Source organism: Salmo salar, chromosome ssa04 (genome assembly GCF_905237065.1).
Source record: "Salmo salar chromosome ssa04, Ssal_v3.1, whole genome shotgun sequence".
In the NCBI taxonomy this organism is placed as follows: Eukaryota; Metazoa; Chordata; class Actinopteri; order Salmoniformes; family Salmonidae; genus Salmo; species Salmo salar.
In genome coordinates, this window is record NC_059445.1 from 32,689,857 (window position 1) to 32,714,700 (window position 24,844).

The 24,844-nt window shown below is 42.1% G+C and overlaps 1 protein-coding gene across 8 annotated transcripts in view; it reads right to left on the reverse strand.

Annotated features, from left to right (window-relative positions):
• LOC106602845 (rap1 GTPase-activating protein 2) overlaps window positions 1–24,844 on the reverse strand; it is an 85,052-nt gene that overhangs the window by 12,253 nt on the left and 47,955 nt on the right. For 5 of the 8 annotated variants that reach the window (XM_014195773.2, XM_014195770.2, XM_045716815.1 and 2 more), the window contains 10 exons: window positions 24,495–24,530; window positions 23,991–24,041; window positions 23,483–23,515; window positions 23,084–23,323; window positions 17,716–17,819; window positions 16,924–17,002; window positions 16,676–16,729; window positions 16,499–16,582; window positions 16,286–16,386; window positions 14,894–15,023 (listed from right to left, as the gene is read on the reverse strand). In XM_014195773.2, coding sequence (XP_014051248.1) covers window positions 14,894–15,023; window positions 16,286–16,386; window positions 16,499–16,582; window positions 16,676–16,729; window positions 16,924–17,002; window positions 17,716–17,819; window positions 23,084–23,323; window positions 23,483–23,515; window positions 23,991–24,041; window positions 24,495–24,530 — 912 coding nt within the window. The remainder of the gene's footprint in view (window positions 1–14,893; window positions 15,024–16,285; window positions 16,387–16,498; window positions 16,583–16,675; window positions 16,730–16,923; window positions 17,003–17,715; window positions 17,820–23,083; window positions 23,324–23,482; window positions 23,516–23,990; window positions 24,042–24,494; window positions 24,531–24,844) is intronic. The other 3 variants (XM_014195771.2, XM_045716817.1, XM_045716818.1) reach the window with 1 other exon arrangement.

Genomic DNA, 24,844 nt, shown 5'->3' on the forward strand with positions numbered 1-24,844 from the left:
AATCCATAGTTATATCCAAATAGCGGCGTTTTGTTAGTGCGTTCAAGACACTATCCAAGGGTGATGAAGGGTTACGCGCACGACGCATTTCGTGACAAAAGATTTCTAAATATTCCATTACCGTACTTCGAAGCATGTCAACGGCTGTTTAAAATCAATTTTTATGCAATTTTTCTCGTAAAAAAGCGATAATATTCCGAACAGGAGTGGTGGTTTTCGTTCAAAGACGAAAGAATAAAAACATTGAGTCGACTCGTGCACGAGCCTCAGTCTCATAGTACTGTGACCGGCCACTATCCAAACGCGCTACTGTTTTTCAGCCAGAGCCTGCAAAGCCACGATTCAGCTTTTTGCCGCCTTCTGAGAGCCCATGGGAGCCGTAGGAAGTGTCACGTAACAGCAGAGATCCCCTGTATTGGATAGAGATAATCAAGAAGGCCAAGAAATGGTCAGACAGGGTACTTCCTGTTCAGAATCTTCTCAGGTTTTGGCCTGCCAAATGAGTTCTGTTATACTCACAGACACCATTCAAACAGTTTTAGAAACTTTGGAGTGTTTTCTATCCAAAGCTAATAATTATATGCATATTCTAGTTTCTGGGCAGGAGTAATAATCAGATTAAATCGGGTACGTTTTTTATCCGGCCGTGAAAATACTGCCCCCTAGCTATAACAGGTTAATAAACTTCTGCCTGTCCCCGACCTGCCCAATGCCTGCCCCTTGTATTTCAATAAATATCAGAGACTCAAACCATTTGCCTCTGGTGTCTGCATCTGGGTCTCGCCCTGTGTCGTTATAACACCTCAGCAATTTATAACTATTTTTGATATTAAGTTGAGATTTGAACCTCCGACAGTTGAATTTGAGTTGAGGAAGAATGCTTTAGGACTACCAGAGTTACTGCTATAATCAAACAATATAATGCTTATCTTTATAACAAATATTCTCATAGAAAATGAACTAATTAGCCTCCTCCTGTACGCCTATATCTGTATAGCAGACGCAGTAGCCTATCTGACATATCTATCTCTGTCTCTGGGCTAAGCCATAGCTTCTCTTCCTTTATATTCATTTTTTTATATTAATATCATACAAAACAATAGGTTTTGCATATGCTACACATCGAAACACAAGGAATAGTGTTTTTGTAATTAGTTGTAGGCTGTTTTTAAGGACACACATGTGGCTTGTTTGGCCAACATCCCTCGTTTATTGATGGCGCTGGCTGTGTGGGTGGACGCCCTAATGGATTACATACCCAGTGCATATTGATGACCAGTAAATGTCTCAAATGTCCAATACATTTAAATCTTCTTGGTCACTAGTCCGGAAACCTTGCTGTGCAGGTCAGTCACATTTCAGTCTCCAATTTTCAAATTGAAAAAAAATGCAGACAATTGACACAGACTTTCCATATTGGTGCCGATCACTAGTAGCCTAATAACACTCCTCCAAACTATGGCGAGATATTCAATGTTGATGAGAAACATCATGTTTGTGACCCTCGAGGGAATTGGCCCGAGTAAGCCGCTAAGCAATATCTAATCCAGTTACTCCCAAAGGGCTGTCTACTATTACAAAGGGATACAAGCTTCAGTTCGCTATGAAATCACCTAATTTTCTACTGGGTTCTACTTAATTGGTGACAGGGGGCAGTATTCGGAAATTCAGATGATTAACGTGCCCAAATTAAACTGCCTGCTACTCGGGCCCAGAAGGTAGGATATGCATATCATTAGTAAATTTGGATAGAAAACACTCTGATGTTTCAAAAACTGTTTGAATGATGTCTGTGAGTATAACAGAACTCATATGGTAGGCAAAAACCTGGGAAAAAATCCAACCAGGAAGTGGTTTGATGTTTTTCAAGTGATTCCCTATCCAGCATACAGTGTCAATTGGGCATTTTGCACTTCCTAAGGCTTCCACTAGATGTCAACAGTCTTTGGAACGTTGTTTCATGCTTCTACTGTGACTGGGGAGAGAATAAGAGGTCCTGGAGTCAGATGACTGAGAGAATGACATGAGTTCTTTGGCGCACACTCCCGTGAGAGTTAGCTGTGTTCCTTTTCTTTTTTGAAGACAAAGGAATCGTCCGGTTGGAATATTATAGAAGATTTATGATAAAAACATCCTAAAGATTGATGCTATACATTGTTTGACATGTTTCTACGAACATAAATATAACTTTTTTGACTTTTCGTCGTGACATTTTGCGCGCGCTTCCTGCATTTGGCGTAGTGGACTAAATGCGCAAACAAAAAGGAGGTATTTGGACATATATGGACTTTATCGAAACAAATGAACATTTATTGGGGAACTGGGATTCCTGGGAGTGCATTCCAACGAAGATCATCAAAGGTAAGTGAATATTTATAATGTTATTTCTGAGTTTTGTTGACACCACAAAATGGCGGGTTGGTTTCGTCTCTGAGCACTGTACTCAGATTATTGCAAAGTGTGCTTTCGCTGTAAAGTTTTTTGAAATCTGACACAGCGGTTGCATTAAGGAGAAGTGTATCTACAATTCTTTGAATAACAGTTGAATATTTTATCAACGTTTATGATGAGTATTATTGTAAATTGATGTGCTCATTCACCGGAAGTTTTGGGAGGCAAAATATTTCTGAACATTACACGCCAATGTAAAATGGGGTTTTGGATATAAATATTAACTTTATCGAGCAAGACATACATGTATTGTGTAACATGAAGTCCTATGAGTGCCATCTGATGAAGATCATCAAAGGTTAGTGATTAATTTTAGCTGTATTTCTGTTTTTTGTGATGCCTCTCCTTGCTTGGAAAATGGCTGTGTGGTTTTTCTTGTCTCGGCGCTGTCCTAACATAATCTAATGTTATGCTTTCGCCGTAAAGCCCTTTTGAAATCGGACAATGTGGTTGGATTAACGAGAGGTGTATCTTTAAAATGGGATATAATAGTTGTATGTTTTGAGAAATTTGAATTATGAGATTTTTGTTGTTTTGAATTTGCCGCCCTGCTATTTCACTGGCTGTTGAATAGTGTGTCCCGCGCTAGCGTCCCACATTTCCCAGAGAGGTTAACTAATGTCTCCGCCATGCAGCAGAAGTGTGACATCCGCAAGTTGGTGCATTTTTGGTGTGTTTTTGTTGTGGAGATGGTACCTTCCTACACTCTGTTTTCCATGGTCCTATGCTCCTTGCAGGATATTTTGGCTGGAGAGAAGGTTGATCTTTGTCAACCTTTCTGGGAAGGGGATTCCGTTAGCTGACAGCCAGTGAAATAGCAGGGCGCCAAATTCAAACAATAGAAATCTCATAATTAAAATTCCTCAAACATAAAAGTATTATACACCATTTTAAAGATAAACTTCTCATTAATCCAACCACAGTGTCCGATTTCAAAAAGGCTTTACGGTGAAAGCACACCATGCGATTATGTTAGGTCAGCGCCTAGCCACAAAAAACCATACAGCCATTTTCCAAAGGAGAGGTGTCACAAAAGTCAGAAATAGAGTTGAAATTAATCACTTACCTTTGATGATCTTCATCTGATGGCACTCCCAAGTCTCCATGTTAGACAGTAAATGTTTGTTTTGTTCGATAAAGTTCATCTTTATGTCCAAATACCTCCTTTTTGTTCGCGCGTTTAGTCTAGTAATCCAAATGCACAAATCACGGGCACAAAGTTTAGACGAAAAGTCAGAAAGTTCCATTTGAGTTCGTAGAAACATGTCAAACGATGTTTCTAATCAAACCTTAAGGTGTTTTTATCATAAATATTCAATCATGTTTCAACCGGACAATACTATTTTCATTAGAAAGGAAAGGGAATGGAGCTCACGCTCACGGCCACACGTGTGACTAAACTAAAGGCTTTCACCTGGGCCATCTGCTTTGAGTGCTCTTATTCGCTCCCCTTTCACAATAGAAGCCAGAAACAACTTCTGAAGACTATTGACATCTAGTGGAAGCCTTAAGAAGTACAATCTCACCCCACAGACACTGGATATTCGATAGGCAGTCACTTGAAAACTACAAACCTCAGAATTCCCACTTCCTGGTTGGATTTTTCTCAGGTTGTCACCTGCCATATGAATTCTGTTATACTCACAAACATTATTTTAACAGTTTTGGAAACTTTAGAGTGTTTTCTATCCAAATCTACTATTATATGCATATTCTAGCTTCTGGGCCTGAGTAACAGGCAGTTTATTCTGGGCACGCTTTTCATCCAACTCCCCAATGCTGCCCTCTATCCCTAAAGAGTTGGTTATTCTTCCACTTTCTCGGCCTGCCGAGGCACCGACAGTGGCCGTCCGAATACCCATACTGGGCTCCCCTGATTTAGCCAGGGTATTCCCAACATCAGCAACCCTCAGATGTTCCGCAACTAAGAAGCACTTACTGAAAAGGTGTAGAGACACACTGAGTACTATTTAAACAATTTCACATACCATAAAACTGTTAGTATAGCATGTGAAATATTGAAAATAGTATTCTAAATGTGTCATCGAATGTGCGATTACATTGACTCCCGCCATTAGTTCATTTTGGTACAGTGCGTCAATTAAAACCTGTTAGGGACAGACGTTCCGCTAGCGGAACGCCTCACGAATATCCAATGGTATAGCGTGGCGCGAATTACAAATACCTCAAAAATGCTATAACTTCAATTTCTCAAACATATGACTATTTTACACCATTTTAAAGACAAGACTCTTCTTTATCTAACCACATTGTCCGATTTCAAAAAGGCTTTACAGCGAAAGCAAAACATTAGATTATGTCAGGAGAGTACCCTGCCAAAAATAAATCACACAGCCATTTTCAAAGCAAGCATATATGTCACAAAAACCAAAACCACAGCTAAATGCAGCACTAACCTTTGATGATCTTCATCAGATGACACTCCTAGGACATTATGTTATACAATACATGCATGTTTTGTTCAATCAAGTTCATATTTATATCAAAAACCAGCTTTTTACATTAGCATGTGACGTTCAGAACTAGCAAACATACCGAAAACTTCAAGTTACACCGTTCCTTCTTTTTCTTCTTGAATGAATATGCTATTGTCCAGTTGGAATATTATCGCAGTTTTACGTTAAAAATACCATAAAGATTGATTTTAAACAGCGTTTGACATGCTTCTAAGTACGGTAATGGAACATTTTGACTTTTCGTCTCTGGTTCCGCACTTGCGCGTTATGCCTTTGGATAAGTGATCTGTACGCACGAACAAAACTGAGGTATTTGTACATACATATGGATTATTTCAAACAAAAACAACATTTCTTGTGGAAGTAGCAGTCCTGGGAGTGCATTCTGATGAAGATCAGCAAAGGTAAGAGAATATTTCTAATACTAATTCTGAGCTCACCGTGATGGCTGAGCTATGTACTCAGAATATTGAAAAATGACGCTTGCGTCCCACCTACTCAACAGCCAGTGTAATCCCGTGGCGCGTTGTTCAAATTCCTCAAAAATGCAAAAACTTCAAACTTCAAAAATCAAGACTCTCCTTTATCTAACCACATTGTCCGATTTCAAAAAGGCTTTACAGCGAAAGCAAAACATTAGATTATGTCAGGAGAGTACCCTGCCAGAAATAATCAGACACCCATTTTTCAAGCTAGCATATAATGTCACATAAACCCAAACCACAGCTAAATGTAGCACTAACCTTTGATGATCTTGATCAGATGACAACCCTAGGACATTATGTTATACAATACATGCATGTTTTGTTCAATCAAGTTCATATTTATATCAAAAACCAGCTTTTTACATTAGCATGTGACTAGCATGTGACTAGCATTCCCACCGAACACTGCCGGTGAATTTACTAAATTACTCACGATAAACGTTCACAAAAAGCATAACAATTATTTTAAGAATTATAGATACAGAACTCCTCTATGCACTCGATATGTCCGATTTTAAAATAGCTTTTCGGTGAAAGCACATTTTGCAATATTCTCAGTAGATAGCCCGGCATCACAGGGCTAGCTATTTAGACACCCAGCAAGTTTAGCACTCACCAAAGTCAGATTTACTATAAGAAAAATGTTATTACCTTTGCTGTCTTCGTCAGAATGCACTCCCAGGACTTCTACTTCAATAACAAATGTTGGTTTGGTTCAAAATAATCCATAGTTATATCCAAATAGCGGCGTTTTGTTCGTGCGTTCAAGACACTATCCGAAAGGGTAAATAAGGGTGACGAGCATGGCGCAATTCGTGACAAAAAATGTCTAAATATTCCATTACCGTACTTCGAAGCATGTCAACCGCTGTTTAAAATCAATTTTTATGCCATTTTTCTCATAAAAAAGCGATAATATTCCGACCGGGAATCTGCGTTTAGGTAAACAGACGAAAGAAAATAAAGCATGGGGTCGACTCGGGCATGCGCCTAAGCCCATAGTACTCTGATCGGCCACTTGCCAAACGCAATAAAGTGTTTCAGCCAGAGGCTGCCTCGATATTGTTCAGCTTTTTCCCGGGCTCTGAGAGCCTATGGGAGCCGTAGGAAGTGTCACGTTAGAGCAAAGATCCTCAGTCTTCAATAAAAAGAGCCAAGATGAAACACAACTTGTCAGACAGGCCACTTCCTGCATGGAATCTTCTCAGGTTTTGGCCTGCCATATGAGTTCTGTTATACTCACAGACACCATTCAAACAGTTTTAGATACTTTAGGGTGTTTTCTATCCAAAGCCAATAATTATATGCATATTCTAGTTTCTGGGCAGGAGTAGTAACCAGATTAAATCGGGTATGTTTTTTATCCGGCCGTGAAAATACTGCCCCCTATCCCAAACAGGTTAATCTGATTGTCAGCTGCTGTCAAAGTTCAGAAAAGTTGAGTGAATTCTACTAGATAACACACAGAAATGAGTATGCAGTTTAAGTATGTAGTATGCTAGTATGGGTATTCGGACACAGCCAGTGATACAGTTTATCTATAACTGTAGTCTCTAAGGGGGCCACGTCATTTACACCCAGACTCTAAGCTTTTAGCTCATTCTGGGACATGTCTATTGTGCTTAAAATCCTTTCACAGCAGCTATTAACCGCTGGAAAGTGTGAAGACGTAATAGTCCTCCTTCTTTCGCTTTACTACTGCCCTTAGCGTCCCTAAGCGTATGGGTGGACTGTGCTCTACCAGCCACTGTTCATGCCCACAGTATATACAGGGGTTTTTCAGGTTATATTACCTAACCCCATTTTTGGGCTGGGTAAACTTTTTCCCCTTGTCTCACCGTGGAGCCAATGGCTTTTCCTCTGTCGCCTTACCCAGAAACTGAAGGCGGATTTTCCTAATTCGGTGGAGACCTGAGGAACCTCAAGAGTTAACCAATCCTGTGAACGGGTTTGGTAACTGAAAGAGAATTTAAGGTCATGTAACCCCGGTTCTCTCATAATAGGAGTGCGATGTATCACTGTATTATAGCAAGTTAAGCATGCTTGAGAATAACCAAAGGGCGGGAGAGTGGCTCCTTTTATGGAAGTGATGGTCTCTCCTCTTTCGCCAGAAGGAATTCACACCCCTTGACTTTTTCCACATTTTGTTGTGTTACAAAGTAGGATTAAAATGGATTTAATTGTCATTTTTTGTCAACAATCTACTCAAAATACTCTGTAATGTCAAAGAGGAAAAAAATTCTAACATTTGAAATTAGTGGATTCAGCTGTCTCAGCCACACCCCTTGAAATTAGTGGATCAAATCAAATCAAATTGTATTGGTCACATACACCTGTTTAGCAGATGTCATTGCGGGTTTAGCGAAATGCTTGTAAATTCAGCTATCTCAGCCACACCCATTGCTGACAGGTGTATAAAATCGAGCACTCAGCCAAGCAATCTTCATAGACAAACATTGGCAGTAGAATGACCTTACTGAGGACCTCAGTGACTTTCAACGTGATACAGTCATAGGATGTCACCTTTCCAACAAGTCAGTTCGTCAAATGTCTGCCCTGCTAGAGATGGTCAACTGTAAGTGCTGTTATTGTGAAGTGGGATCGTCTAGGAGCAACAACGGTTCAGCCGCAAAGTGGTAGGCCACACAAGCTCACAGAATAGGACCGCAGAGTGCTGAAGCGCATATCGCGTAAAAATCATCTGTCCTCCATTGTAACACTCACTACCGAGGTCCAAACTGCCTCTGAAAGCAATGTCAGCACAATAACTGTTTGTCAGGAGCTTCATGAAATGGGTTTCTATGGCCGAGCAGCCACGCACAAGCCTAAGATCACCATGTGCAATGCCAAGCATCGACTGGAGTGAAGTAAAGCTTGCCGCCATTGGACTCTGGAGCAGTGGAAACGTTCTCTGGAGTGATGAATCCCGTTTCACCATCTGGTAGTCCGATGGATGAATCTGGGTTTGGTGGATGCCAGGAGTACGCTACCTGCCCCAATGCATAGTGCCAACTGTAACATTTCGTGGAGGAGGAATAATGATCTGGGGCTGTTTTTCATGGTTCGGGCTAGGCCCCTTAGTTCCAGTTAAGCGAAATCTTAACGCTGCAGCATACAATGACATTGTAGATGATTCTGTGCTTCCAACTTTGTAGCAACAGTTTGGGGAAGGCCGTTTGCTGTTTCAGCATGACAATGCTCCCGTGAGGTCCATACAGAAATTATTTGTCGAGATCGGTGTGGAAAAACTTGGCTGGCATGCACAGAGCCCTGACCTCAACCCCATCGAATGCCTTTGGGATAAATTGGAACGTCGAATGCGAGCCAGGCCTAATCGCCCAACATCAGTCCCCGACCTCACTAATGCTCGTGGCTGAATGGAAGCAAGTCCCCACAGCAATGTTCCAACATCTAGTGGAAAGCCTTCCCAGAAGAGTGAAGGCTGTTATAGCAGCAAAGAGGGGATCAACTCCATATTAATACCCATGATTTTGGAATGAGATGTTCGACAAGCAGGGGTCCACATACTCTTGGCCATATAGTGTATCTTGATTAGATAAGTATTCAACCCCCTGTGTCAATACATGTTAGAATCACCTAAGGCAGTGATTACAGCTGTGAGTCTTTCTGGGTAAGTCTCTAAGACACCTGGATTGTACAATATTTGTACATTATTCTATTTAAAATTCTTCAAGCTCTGTTAATGCAGGGAAACTTAAATCAGTTTAACCACATTTCTATCAGCATGATAAATGTACAACCAGTGGGCAAGAACTCTGGACCACCTCTATTGCACCAGCTCTCCCTTGCCCTCCATTTTGCAAATCTGACCATAATTCTATCCTCCTGCTTACAAGTAAAAATTTAAGCAGGAGGCACTAGTGACTAGATCAATACAAAATTGTTCAGATGAAGCAGATGCTAAGCTACAGGACTGTTTCGCTAGCACAGACTGGAATATGTTCCGGGATTCCTCGGATGGCATTGAGGAGTACACCACATCCGTCATTGGCTTCATCAATAAGTGCATCGATGATGTTGACCGCACAGTGACCGTACGTACATACCCCAACCAGAAGACATGGATTACAGGCAACATCCGCACTGAGCTAAAGGCTAGAGCTGCCGCTTCCAAGGAGAGGGACTCAAGACCCGGAAGCTTAAAAGAAACTCCGCTATACCCTTCGACGAACCATCAAACAGGCAATAACGTCAATACAGGACTAAGATTGAATCGTACTACACTGGCTCTGACGCTTGTCAGATGTGGCAGGGCTTGCAAACCATTACAGACTACAAAGGGAACCACAGCCGCGAGTTGCCAGTGACACGAGCCTACCAGACGAGCTAAACTATTTCTATGCTCGCTTCGAGGCAAATAACACTGAAACATGCATGAGAGCACCAGCTCTTCCGGAAGACTGTGTGATCACTCTCTCCACAGCCGATGTGAATAAGACCTTTAAACAGGTCAACATTCACAAGGCCGCAGGACCAGATGGATTACCAGGACGTGTACTGCGAGCATGCGCTGACCGACTGGCAAGTGTCTTCACTGACATTTTCAACCTCTCCCTGTCCGAGTCTGTAATACGAACATGTTTTAAGCAGACCACCATGGTGCCGGTGCCAAAGAACACTAAGGTAACCTGCCTAAATTACTACCAACCCGTAGCACTCACGTCTGTAGCCATGAAGTGCTTTGAAAGGCTGGTCGTGGCTCACATCAACAGCATCATCCCAGAAACACTAGACCCACTCCAATTTGAATACCGCCCCAACAGATCCACAGATGATGCAATCTCTATTGTACTCCACACTTCCCTTTCCCACCTGGACAAAAGGAACACCTATGTGAGAATGCAATTCATTGACTACAGCTCAGCGTTCAACATCATAGTGCCCTCAAAGCTCATCAATAAGCTAAGGATCCTGGGACTAAACACCTCCCTCTGCAAATGGATCCTGGACATCCTGACAGGCCGCCCCCAGGTGGTAAGGGTAGATAACAACACATCCGCCACTTTGATCCTCAACACAGGGGCCCCTCCTGTACTCCCTGTTCACTCATGACTGCACGACCAGGCATGACTCCAACACAATCATTAAGTTTGCCGATGACACAACAGTGGTACGCCTGATCACCGACAACAACGAGACAGCCTATAGGGAGCAGGTCAGAGACCTTTCCTTGTGGTACCAGGACAACAACCTCTCCCTCAACATGATCAAGACAAAGGAGATGATTGTGGACTACAGGAAAAAGAGGACGAGCACGCCCCCATTCTCATCAACGGGGCTGCAGTAGAGCAGGTTGAGAGCTTCAAGTTCCTTGGTGTCCACATCACCAGCAAACTAACATGGTCCAAGCACACCAAGACAGTCGTGAAGAGGGCACGAGCATCCTGACTCGTTACGTCACTGCCTGGTATTGCAACTGCTCGGCCTCCGACCGCAAGCGGTATCGGAGTGCCAAGTCTAAGTCCAGGAGGCTTCTAAACAGCTTCTATCCCCAAGCCTTAAGATTCCTGAACACCCAATCAAATGGATACCTAGACTATTTGCATTGCCCCTCCTCCCCCTCTTTTACACCGCTGCTGCTTTCTGTTGTTATCATCTATGAATAGTCACTTTATTAACTCTACCTACATGTACATATTACCTCAACGAACCAGTGCCCCCGCACATTGACTCTGTACTGGTACCCCCCATATATAGTCTCGCTATTGTTAATTTACACTTGCTTTTTAATAACTTGTTACTTTTATTTTCTATTCTTATCCGTATTTTTTTTAAACCTCATTGTTGTTTAGGGGCTCGTAAGTAAGCATTTCACTGTAAGGTCTACACTTGTTGTATTCAGCACATGTGACTAATACAATTTGATTTGATGTCACTTAGTAGTAAGAATTGCAACACTGCTGGGTTTTTCATGCTCAACAGTTTCCTGTGTGTATCACGAATTGTCCACCACCCAAAGGACATCAAGTCAACTTGACACCACTGTGTGAAGCTCTTCAGTCTAGTGTTGGGCGGTATACCGTCTTTCTCTCATCCCGGGACTTACTGTATTAGCGGCTTAGAACACAAGGGGGCGCAAAAGAATCCCGCAAAAAAATCCCATTGGGCGTCTATTACCAGAATGCTAAAATTAGGACAAATTGAGTTTCCACGGAGGCTGCTAGTTGAATATGCTAAAGAGCACAAAGACAGGCTCATAAAGTTATACATGTATACAGTTGAAGTCAGAAGTTTACATAAACATTAGCTAAATACATTTAAACTCAGTTTTTCACAGTTCCTGGCATTTAATCCAAGTAAAAATTCTCTGTTTTAGGTCAGTTAGGATCAGCACTTTATTTTAAGAATGTGAAATGTCAGAATAATAGGAGAGAGAATGATTTATTTCAGCTTTTATTTCTTTCATCACATTCCCAGTGGGTCAGAAGTTTACATACACTCAATTAGTATTTGGTAGAATTGCCTTTAAATTGTTTAACTTGGGTCAAACGTTTCGGGTAGCCTTCCACAAGCTTCCCACAATAAGTTGGGAGAATTTTGGCCCATTCCTCCTGACAAAGCTGATGTAACTGAGTCAGGTTTTTAGGCCTCCTTGCCCGCACACGCTTTTTCAGTTCTGCCCACACATTTTCTGAATGATTGAGGTCAGGGCTTTGTGATGGCCACTCCAATACATTGACTTTGTTGTCCTCAAGCCATTTTGCCACAACTATTGGAAGTATGTTTGGGGTCATTGTCCATTTGGAAGACCCATTTGCAAGCCTCCCCCTTTTTCCTCCAAACATAACGATGATCATTATGCCAAAGAGTTCTATTTCTGTTTCATCAGACCAGAGGACATTTCTCCAAAAAGTACGATCTTTGTCCCCATGTGCAGTTGCAAACCGTAGTCTGGCTTTTTTATGGCAGTTTTGGAGCAGTGGCTTCTTCCTTGCTGGGCGGCCGTTCAGGTTATGTCGATATAGGACTAGTTTGACTGTGGATATTGATACATTTGTACCTGTTTCCTCCAGCATCTTCACAAGGTCCTTTGCTGTTGTTCTGGGATTGATTTCCACTTTTCACACTGAAGTACGTTCATCTCTAGGAGACAGAACGGGTCTCCTTCCTGAGCGGTATGGCGGCAGCATGGTCCCATGGTGTTTATACTTGCGTACTATTGTTTGTACAGATCAACGTGGTACCATCAGGCATTTGGAAATTGCTCCCAAGGATGAACCAGACTTGTGGAGGTCTACAATTTGTTTTCTGAGGTCTTGGCTGATTTCTTTTGATTTTACCATGATGTCAAGCAAAAAGGCACTGAGTTGAAGGTAGACCTTGAAATACATCCACAGGTACACCTCCAATTGACTCAAATGATGTCAATTAGCCTATCAGAAGCTTCTAAAGCCATGTCATAATTTTCTGGAATTTTCCAAGCTGTTTAAAGGCACAGTCAACTTAGTGTATGTAAACTTCTGACCCACTGCAATTGTGATACAGTGAATTATAAGTGAAATAATCTGTGTGTATACAATTGTTGGAAAAATTACTTGTGTCATGCACAAAGTAGATGTCCTAACCGACTTGCCAAAACTATAGTTTGTTAACAAGTCATTTGTGGAGTGGTTGAAAAACAAGTTTTAATGTCTCCAACCTAAGTGTATGTAAACTTCCGACTTCGACTGTAGGTAGGAGCCACCCAAATGTCATTGTGCAAATAAACAACGTTTTGATGCATGCTTGTCTTAAGGAAAAACAGTACTGGCTCTGGAGCAGCATGTGTACATGCTGTGTCTATGTGGAGTCTGGATTTGCTAGGGCAACTGGCCGCCTGGTCTGCTCAGAGAAGATGGGGGAGGAGCAGACGGGCCCAGGAACGGAGAAGAGAAAAAATGCAAGGAAATAAAAAGATAGCTGTGGCAGCTGTACAGGTAACTCATGGAAAGGGCTTTGACTTCTCAAACACAGCTAACACAATATGATGCCCTGTCACCTTATTAATTCAACCACTTAGATAACTAGCAAGTTAAACGCAGAATTCTTTGCTTTTCACGCAGATAAAAAATATTAAATACATAAGAAATAACTTGCTATGTTTTGTCAACGCACAACTAAATGCTTCTTATTGTGATTTCTGCTTCGCATTAGATTAATTTTGTGCTTCAGTTGCACTTCTCCACTCGTGAATTTACAAACAGGCAATCTATGAGCAGACTGACTGATGTGAGCTCTGACTGATGTGTAGCTACTTTTCCCTTGTACTTTTCTTGGTTTAGCCAGCCTACTTTTGTCCAGTAAAATGCCAGATTAACTTTATGCAAAACATTAGGAAATGTAGCTGACCACATTCTTTCTATGATAAACAGAAACATGATGGCCATTCATAATTTTTGCAAAAAATATCTTGCTTTTTCATTGTAAACTCATTTACTTGTGTGGCTGCATGCTGACAACATTCTTTGTATGATAAACAGAAACATGATGGCCATTCATAATTTTTGCAAAAAATACCTTGCTTTTTCATTGTAAGCTCATTTACTTCTGTGGCTGCCAGCCAAATAGCATTGCACTTGCAACTCAATATTAGGAAGGTGTTGTTAATGTTTTGTACACTTAGTGTAAAACTTAGTGTAAAACTGGTCTTTTTTTAAAACGTGACCCCTACCTTCAGACGAGATTCTCATCTTTCCATTGAGTGGTCATATTAGACTGTAGGTCAAACCGTTCGGACTCTACAGAAGTTTTGGTGAGAAGACCGATTTTCGGGATGTCTCATGTTCTGACAAACACCACTCTAGCTCTGTCACCTTTCACCACAGATGTGGAAGGCCACCATTGGCGGATGCGGTAAATTGAGATGCAGCCCATGCAATAGAACTGATATCGCTATCTTAAACAGACGGATTTTGATGGGGACTTTTTTATTATGCTAATTTGATTAATGTGGATGCTACCATGATGACGAATAGTTCTGAATGAATCGTGAATAATGATGAGTGACAAAGTTACAGATGCACAAACTTCACTCAAATGCTTAGACCTGACAAGTAGGCCTAGTCCTCCACAGGACAGGCATTGCACAACACAATATACACAATTTCCAACACTGACATGTCAATGTACGCACAACATTTCAGTTATGAACAACATGCGAAAGTCCATCAGCAACACAACTATTTGCTGCTCTTGCCATGGCAAAACATGCACTAACTAGAGGTGAGGGGAGGCGGAGTCCTGCAGCATATCCAAGTGCCCTGATTGGTTGAAGGAACAGTGGTGTTAAGGGTGATTGACAGGGCTGCCTATCAGGTTGAAAGGGCCTGCCTTTTTTACAGAGAGAGTAGGCGGTCCTAGCGAACCCCCACATGTGATACATCTCAGTCATATTATCAGAGAACCGGGGTTATGCAAGTAACCATACGTTTCAGAAAGGTGTGTGCCGTTACGTGTAGGATTTTAGGTGTGTGTGTGCACCTGTTGCATGTCTCCCTCTGTGTAGGGCAGCTTGGTAGAGATGTGGAACATGATCTCCTGTTCTCTGTAGTCTGTGTAGACCGACTGTGAACCTGTCTGACCATGACACACATCCAGACCACCACGGAACCTACAGGGACATGGAGAGAATGAACAGGGGGTTAGGATTAGAGCCTGTGTTATTCTTAACTTCTCATTTCTTTACCTCTCACCGTCAACTCCCATTCTCTCTTTCTTTCTCTTTCTTCCTCCCTCTACCACTCACTCTCACCCACTCCCCCTTCCTATTATCTATCTGTCTCTGTCTTTACCCCCCCTGTCTCTCTCTCTCTCTTTCTCTCTCTCACTCTCTCTGTGTCTCTCTTCTCCTCAATTCAATTTCAATTCAAGGGCTTTAATGGAATGGGAAACATATGTTAGCAATACCAAAGCAAGTGAAGTAGATAATAAACAAAAGTGAAATAAACAATAAAAATGAACAGTAAACATTACACTCAGAGAAGTTCCAAAAGAATAAAGAGATTAAAAATGTCATATTATGTCTATACACAGTGTTGTACTTAAAAATGGAACTGTTGGTTAGGGCCTGTAAGTAAGCATTTCACTGTAAGGTGAAATACCTGTCGTATTCGGCGCATGTGACAAATACACTTTGATTTGATTTGTAACGCTGTGTAAATAATTAAAGTACTAAAGGGAAAATAAATAAACATAAATATGGGTTATATTTACAATGGTGTTTGTTCTTCACTGGTTGCCTTTTCCTTGTGGCAATAGGTCACAAATCTTGCTGCTGTGATGGCACACAAACTGGTATTTCACCTAGTAGATATGGGAGTTTATCAAAATTGGGTTTGTTTTCAAATTCTTTGTGGAACTGTGTAATCGGAGGGAAATATGTGTCTCTAATGTTGTTATACATTTTGCAGGAGGTTAGGAAGTGCATCTCAGTTTCCACCTCATTTTGTGGGCAGTGTGCACATAGCCTGTCTTCTCTTGAGAGCCAGGTCTGCCTACGATGGCCTTTCTCAATAGCAAGGCTATGCTCACTGAGTCTCTTTAGGGCCAAATAGCATTCTAGGTTGCTCTGTTTTTTTTGTTAATTCTTTCCAATGTGTCAAGTAATTATCTTTTTGTTTTCTCATGATTTGGATGGGTCTAATTGTGTTGTTGTCCTGGGTCTCTGTGGGGTCTGTTTGTGAACAGAGCCCCAGGACCAGCTTGCTTAGGGGACTCTTCTTCAGGTTCATCTCTCTATAGGCGATGGCTTCTCTGTCTCCCTCCCTTCTCCCCCCCTCTCTCTCTCTCTCTCTGTCTCTCTCTCTCTTTACCCCGCCCACTCCCTCTCTCTCTCTCTGTCTGTCTCTATCTCTCTTTACCCCCCCCTCTTACCCTTTAAAGTCCTGTAGGTCTACAGTCTCTCCCAGTAAACTGAGGAACTCAGTGAAGGCTGGTGTCTCCTCACTGTTTTTAAACAACTCCTCCTCCGAAACCTGACAGACAGACATTGAGAAAGAGAGAATAGTGTTAGATTTATTTTTTGGGTTGTTATTAAAACCTAAACAGCATAGCTAAACTCCAGCACACACACAGAGGAAAATTCACCTGTCCAAACCTCTGGTAGATGACCCCAAATTTGAAGGTGGTGTTCACCTCATGTTCATCATAGCTCACTATAAGCTGGGAGGCCTGGTAAATACGCAGAGTAATCATTTAGAGCAGTGTTCTTGGTCATGGTGTGATATACTGCGTGTATTTCTGCGTATCTGAAGTTGAGCTCACCTTGGGATACAGAACTGGACTGAATCTGAGACCAACAGCATCCTCACACAGCAGCTGAACACACAACAAGTTATGAACACACCGAAACACACAACATTTAGTTAGGAAGATATGTACGTACACTGTACATAGCTAGATCTTATCTCAATGAACCAAGATAATTCAAAAATATTAATAGTTTGCTAAATCCTCCAGAAATATGGTGGTCCCCTGTGGTTTCTGTAGTAACTATGTAGTGGTTTGGTTACCTTGGCTAGTTGAGGGACACTAGGCAGCTCAGGAAGTTCTGCTAGAGATATCCTATCATACATTGTTTTCATCCTAGACCTGAGAGAGTGAGAGAGAGAGAGAGAGAGAGAGAGAGAGAGAGAATGCATTGTATGGCAACTGCTCGGCCTCCGACCGCAAGGCGCTACAGAGGGTAGTGCGTACGGCCCAGTACATCACTGGGGCCAAGCTCCCTGCCATCCAGGACCTCTATACCGGCGGTGTCAGAGGAAGGCCCTAAAAATTGCCAGACTCCAGCCACCCTAGTAATAGACTGTTATCTCTGCTACCGTACGGCAAGCGGTGCTGGAGACAAAAGGCTTAACAGCATCTAGCCCAAGCCATAGGACTGCTGAACAGCTAATAAAATGCTTACCCAGACTTTTTTTACGCTGCTGCTACTCGTTGTTTATTATCTATGCGTAGTCACTTTACCCCTGCCTACATGTACATATTACCTCAATTACCTCGACTAACCTGTACACTGACTCGGTACCGGTACCCCCTGTACATAACATTTTTTACTTTAGTTAATTTAGTAAATATTTTTCTTAACTCTTTATTTTTCTTAAAACTGCATTGTTGGTTAAGGGCTTGTAAGTAAAGCATTTCACTGTAAGATCTACTACACCTGTTGTATTCGGTGCATGTGACAAATTCTATTTGATTTGAAATTGTGCATGTTTTTCTTACTCATGTTAGGTGTGAGCTGTCACAAACGGTGTGTAATGATCAGTTGTGTTCAGGAGTGTTCAGGTGTGTTGTGTTCTTACCTGAGGATGACATGTAGATACTCCTGACCCTTCACTTCCTCGTGTTTCACAGACAGAATGAGGTTGCCATGACTACTGGCCATGCAGTAAAAATTCAAGTGGTCCTATCTCACAGAGAGGGAATAGGACAACATTTATAGGAGACAGACAAGCACAAAAAAATATAGGACAACATGAACAGTACGTAACACTGAAAGAATAGGACAGTGTAAGTGTTTATACTCTACAGAGTCAGAGAGAACGGTCAGAATGTGATGCATTAACAGAAAGTATAAGACCCATAGGGCTCTGGTCAAAAGTAGTGCACTACAGTGCCTTCAGAGCGTATTCACACCCCTAGACTTTTTAAAATGGATTAAATTGAAAAAATGTTGTCACTGGCCTACACACAGTACCCTATAACACCAATGTGGAATTATGTTTTTCATAATTTTCTTGAGTCAATAAGTATTCAACCCCTTTTGTTATGGCAAGCCTACATACATTCAGGAGTAAAAATGTGCTTAACAAGTCACATAATAAGTTGCATGGACTCACTCCGCGTGCAATAATAGTGTTTAATAACGTGATTTTGTAATGACTATCTCATCTCTGTACCCCAAACATACAATTATTTGTTAGGTCTTTCAGTCAAGCAGTGAATATCAAACACAGCTTCAACCACAAAGACCAGGGAGGTTTTCCAATGCCTCATAAAGTAGGACACCTATTGCTAGATGGATAAAAATAAGAAAATGCAGACATTGAATATCCCTTTGAGCATGGTGTAGTTATTAATTACACTTTGGATGGTGTATCAGTACACCCATTCACTCCAAAGATACATGCGTCCTTCCTAACTCAGTTGTTGGAAAGGAAGGAAACTGCTCAGGGATTTCACCATGAGGCCAATGGGGACTTTAAACCAGTTACAGAGTTTAATGGCTGTGATAGGAGAAAACTGAGGTTGGATCAACACCATTGTAGTTACTCCACAATACTAACCTAATTGACAGATTGAAAAGAAGGAAGCTTGTACAAAATAAAAATAAATAAAAACATGCATCCTGTTTGCAACAAGGCACTAAAGTAATACTGCCAAAAAATGTGGCAAAGCAATGCACTTTTTGTCCTGAATACAAAGTGTTGTGCTTGGAGCAAATCTAGTACAACACATTACTGAGTACCACTCTCCATACTTTCAGCATAGTGGTGACTGCATGATGTTATGGGTATGGTTTTAATCGTTAAGGACTGAGGATTTTTTCAGGATTAAAAAAAAAACGGAATTGAGCTAAGCACAGTCAAAACCCTAGAGGAAAACTTGGTTCAGTCTGCTTTCCACCAGACACTGGGAGATTAATTTAACTTTCAGGAGGACAATAACCTAAAACACAAGGGAAAATCCTACACTGTATTTGCTTACCAAGAAGAAAGTTAGTGGCCGAGTTAGAGTTTTGACTTAAATCTGGTTGAAAATCTATGGCAAGACTTGAAAATGGTTGTCTAGCAATTATCAACAACCAATTTGACAGAGCTCGAAGAATTTTGAAAATAATTTGACAACAACCAATTTGACAGAGCATGCAGAATGTTTAAAAGAATAAAGGCCAAATGTTGCACAATCCAAGTGTGGAAAGCTCTTAGAGACTTACCCAGAAAAACTCACAGCTGTTATCGCTGCCAAAGGTGATTCTATTCTATTTTATTTATTTATTTATTTAACCTTTATTTAACCAGGTAGGCAAGTTGAGAACAAGTTCTCATTTACAATTGCGACCTGGCCAAGATAAAGCAAAGCAGTTCGACACATACAACACAGAGTTATACATGGAGTAAAACAAACATACAGTCAATAATACAGTAGAAAAATAAGTCTATATACAATGTGAGCAAATGAGGTGAGATAAGGGAGGTAAAGGCAAAAAGGCCATGGTGGCAAAGTAAATACAATATAGCTGTCACGTTCGTCGTACTGATGGGACCAAGGCGCAGCGGGAATGTGTAAACTCATCTTCTTATTTATTGAGAAGAAAACGAAACAAAACACTTGAATAAAAACAACGACGAAGAAACAGTCCTGTGAGGCATACAGCTACACATGGAACAACTACCCACAAAAACCCATGAAAAAACATCCCTACTAAATAGGACCTTCAATTAGAGGCAACGAAGAACAGCTGCCTCCAATTGAAGGTCAACCCAATAAACTAAACATAGAAATAGAAAAACTAGAACGAACATAGAAATATACTAACATAGAACATTAACCAAAAAACCCCGAAACACATAAAACAAACACCCCCCTGCCACGCCCTGACCAAACTACAATAACAAACAACCCCTTTTACTGGTCAGGACGTGACAATAGCAAGTAAAACACTGGAATGGGAGATTTGTAGTAGAAGAAAGTAGAAATAGAAATAATGGGGTTCAAAGGAGCAAAATAAATAAATAAATAAATAGAGTACGGAAGATAAGTGTTTCCAGTTTCAGAGATTTTTGTAGTTCGTTCCAGTCATTGGCACCAGAGAACTGGAAAGAGAGACAGCCAAAGGAGGAATTGGCTTTGGGGGTGACCAGAGAGTGCTGCTATGGTGACCAGTGAGTGGAGATAAGGGGGGACTTTATCTAGCAGGGTCTTGTAGATGACCTGGAGCCAGTGGGTTTGGCGACAAGTATGAAGCGAGGGCCAGCCAACGAGAGCGTACAGGTCGCAGTGGTGGGTAGTATATGGGGCTTTGGTGACAAAACGGATGACACTGTGATAGACTGCATCCAGTTTGTTGAGTAGGGTATTGGAGGCTATTTTGTAAATGACATCGCCGAAGTCGAGGATCGGTAGGATGGTCAGTTTTACGAGGGTATGTTTGGCAGCATGAGTAAAAGATGCTTTGTTGCGAAATAGGAAGTAAATTCTAGATTTAACTTTGGATTGGAGATGTTTGATGCGAGTCTGGAAGGAGAGTTTACAGTCTAACCAGACACCTACGTATTTGTAGTTGTCCACATATTCTAAGTCAGAACCGTCCAGAGTAGTGATGCTGGACAGGCGGGCAGGTGCAGGCAGCGATCGGTTGAAGAGCATGCGTTTAGTTTTACTTGTATTTAAGAGCAGTTGGAGGCCACGGAAGGAGAGTTGTATGGCATTGAAGCTCGTCTGGAGGGTTGTTAACACAGTGTCCTAAGAAGGGCCAGAATTATACAGAATGGTGTCGTCTGCGTAGAGGTGGATCAGAGACTCACCAGCAGCAAGAGCGACATCATTGATGTATACAGAGAAAAGAGTTGGCCCAAGAATTGAACCCTGTGGCACCCCCATAGTGACTGCCTGAGGTCCGGACAACAGGCCCTCCGATTTGACACATTGAACTCTATCAGAGAAGTAGTTGGTGAACCAGGCGAGGCAATCATTTGAGAATCCAAGGCTATTGAGTCTGCCGATGAGGATGTGGTGATTGACAGAGTCGAAAGCTTTGGCCAGGTCAATGAATACGGCAGCACAGTATTGTTTCTTATCGATGGCGGTTACGATATCGTTTAGGTCCTTGAGCGTGGCTGAGGTGCACCCATGACCAGCTCTGAAACCAGATTGCATAGCGGAGAAAGTGCGGTGGGATTCGAAATGGTCGGTAATCTGTTTGTTGACTTGGCTTTCAAAGACCTTAGAAAGGCAGGGTCGGATAGATATAGGTCTGTAGCAGTTTGGGTCAAGAGTGTCCCCTCCTTTGAAGAGGGGGATGACAGCAGCTGCTTTCCAATCTTTGGGAATCTCAGATAACACGAAAGAGAGGTTGAACAGGCTAGTAATAGGGGTTGCAACAAGTTCGGCAGATCATTTTAGAAAGAAAGGGTCCAGATTTTCTAGCCCGGCTGATTTGTAGGGGTCCAGATTTTGCAGCTCTTTCAGCACATCAGCTGAATGGATTTGGGAGAAGGCGAAATGGGGAAGGCTTGGGCGAGTAGCTGTGGGGGGTGCAGTGCTGTTGACTGCGGTAGGGGTAGCCAGGTGGAAAGCATGGTCAGCCGTAGAGAAATGCTTATTGAAATTCTCAATTATAGTGGGTTTATTGGTGGTGATAGAGTTTCCTATCCTCAGTGCAGTGGGCAGCTGGGAGGAGGTGTTCTTATTCTCCATGAACTTTACAGTGTCCCAGAACTTTTTTGAGTTTGTGTTTCAGGAAGCAAATTTCTGCTTGAAAAAGCTAGCTTTGGCTTTTCTAACTGCCTGTGTATATTGGTTTCTAACTTCCCTGAAAAGTTGCATATCACGGGGGCTGTTCGATGCTAATGCAGAACGCCACAGGATATATTTTTGTGTTGTTTAAGGGCAGTCAGGTCTGGAGAAAACCAAGGGCTATATCTGTTCCTGGTTCTAAATTTCTTGAATGGGGCATGCTTATTTAAGATGGAGAGGAAGGCATTTAAAAAAAATAACCAGGCATCCTCTACTGACGGGATGAGGTCAATATCCTTCCAGGATACCCGGGCCAGGTCGATTAGAAAGGCTTGCTCGCTGAAATGTTTCAGGGAGCGTTTGACAGTGATGAGTGGAGGTCATTTGACCGCTACCCCATTACGGATGCAGGCAATGAAGCAGTGATCGCTGAGATCTTGTTTGAAGACAGCAGAGGTGTATCTAGAGGGCAAGTTGGTTAGGATGATATCTATGAGGGTGCCCGTGTTTACGGCTTTCGGGTGGTACCTGGTGAGTTCATTAATAATTTGTGTGAGATTGAGGGCATCAAGCTTGGATTGTAGGATGGCTGGGGTGTTAAGCATGTCCCAGTTTAGGTCACCTAGCAGCATGAGCTCTGAAGATAGATGGGGACAATCAGTTCACATATGGTGTCCAGAGCACAGCTGGGGGCCGAGGGTGGTCTATAGCAGGCGGCTCAGGGAGTTGAATAAATATCTAATAAAATTCATATACATATATATTTTTTTACAAATGTTAGAATTTTAATCCACTTTAACATGTGTAACCTTTATTTACCTAGGCAAGTCAGTTAAGAACTAATTCTCATTTACAATGACGGCCTACTGGGGAACAGTTCAGGGGCAAAATGACAGATTTTTACCTCGTTAGATCGGGGATTTGATCCAGCAAACTTTTGGTTACTGGCCCAACACTCTAACCACTAGGCTAGCTGCCGCCAACATTACAGAGTATGTTATGTAGATCGTTGACAAAAAAATGACAATTAAATACATTTTAATCCCACTTCGTAACACAACAAAATATTGAAAAAGTCAAGTGGTGTGAATACACTCTGAATGCATATTGGGAATAGGGTGCATTTTGAGACGCACATTAGGCAGCACAGTATTTAAATTATTGCCATGTTACAGGTCAGAGAAAAAAGTGATGTGTTCCCATGGCACTGACCTTGCCCAGGAAGTGCTTCCTGTAGGCGCGTGCTGCGTCGTTACTCTCCAGCCGGTACCCATAACCCACTAGGGCAGCGTCCCCCTCTTCCCCTTCTCCTCCCCCTCCGCCGTCCCCCCTGTCACACAGGCTGGGGTACTGAGAAGGGGGTGTGGGGACGAGGGCGTCAGGGTCCTCGATCCAGTATCCCCCAAACTCTGGCAGGATCACCTGGGGGTACGGACCACCCCTCTCCAGCACCTGGGGAGAGACAAATAACAGAGTAAGAACCATCATCTGTGTGTGTGTGTGTGTGTGTGTGTGTGTGTGTGTGTGTGTGTGTGTGTGTGTGTGTGTGTGTGTGTGTGTGTGTGTGTGTGTGTGTCAGTATGTCTGCATGTAATCAGTTTGCTGATGTACCTCCTCTATCCTGGGGTATGGGATGTAGTCATCCTGTAAGAGAGAGTGGAATCAGGTTCGGCTGTACATACAACACACACACACAGTAGTCTGTACAAAGATTTGAAAAGCAGCTAACACAAAGGACAAGATGAGCTCGACACAAAATAAATATGACCATGAGGTGTTTTTTGTCTTTCTCTTGTAACAATGTAGAATGAATAAATTAGTGCTTTATGTTTTTACACCACAAAGACAAGCAAACTCACATGCATTACTGTCTGAACTAAAATCTCAAATAAACTTTACTTGACTTTTCAAATCATTGGTGAATGGGATAAGGACCGTCTAAATGAATGAATGACAACAGAGAATATGAGTTTGTAAATAAAGAGGTATGAAAGTCATTCATAGTCAATTTCCACTATATACAGTACATTCAGTGAACGGATGGATATGAGGACAGACAGACAGACAGACAGACAGACAGACAGACAGACAGACAGACAGGTAGGTAGGCTGTCCACACCTTCAGTCTCTGAGGACCAGCCACTGTTTTTTCTGTTACCTCTGGTACCTGCTTAGGGGAGTTAGGGGTTATACGTGCCATGTATGGGGTAGATGTTAGAGGTCAGGGGCAGTGGGTTGGGGGATTGGGTAGGTCGGTATGGTGTGATTTGGAGGCAAGAGGGTTAGGATGTAAGGGATAGAGGTTTAGGGAAAGGATGTTGGATATTTATGAGGGTGAGATGTTTGGAGTTGTGATTTATGAGAATAAGGATTGTAAGCGTTAGAAAGCACAAATAAGAGAATATTAAAAGCATAGTAGTAAGAGTGTAGAGTGAGTGGTTCTGAAACCTTGTTGCTATATATAATGACTGACAATGCATTCTGGGAAGTGTCAAAGGTCATGAACCCCCTGATGACCTCATGGTAACCTTTGACCCGTGACCTTATTATCAGTTCTGTTGTCACCTGGAGGATTCTGGGTTATTAATCAGACAGACACAGACGGCAGGAGTTTCATGCTTACCTCCATCTTCTCCATCATGTCGAAGAAATGGGCAGACTGGAGAGAGAGAGAGAGAGAGAGAGAGAGAGAGAGAGAGAGAGAGAGAGAGAGAGAGAGAGAGAGAGAGAGAGAGAGAGAGAGAGAGAGAGAGAGAGAGAGAGAGAGAGAGAGAGAGAGAGAGAGAGAGAGAAAGAAGTGAGATTCTTTTTAAAGTCATTTTTTGGGCCATTTCTCTGACATCGCTTCTTCTCACATCACTTCCTGGTCCTGACTGAACTGCAGTGGAGAGGAAGAGGCAGAGTGAGAAGTTCTACTCATTCCAAAATCTGTCCAAGTGAAAATAACTTGGCATACTGCCAAGTGAGGAGTTT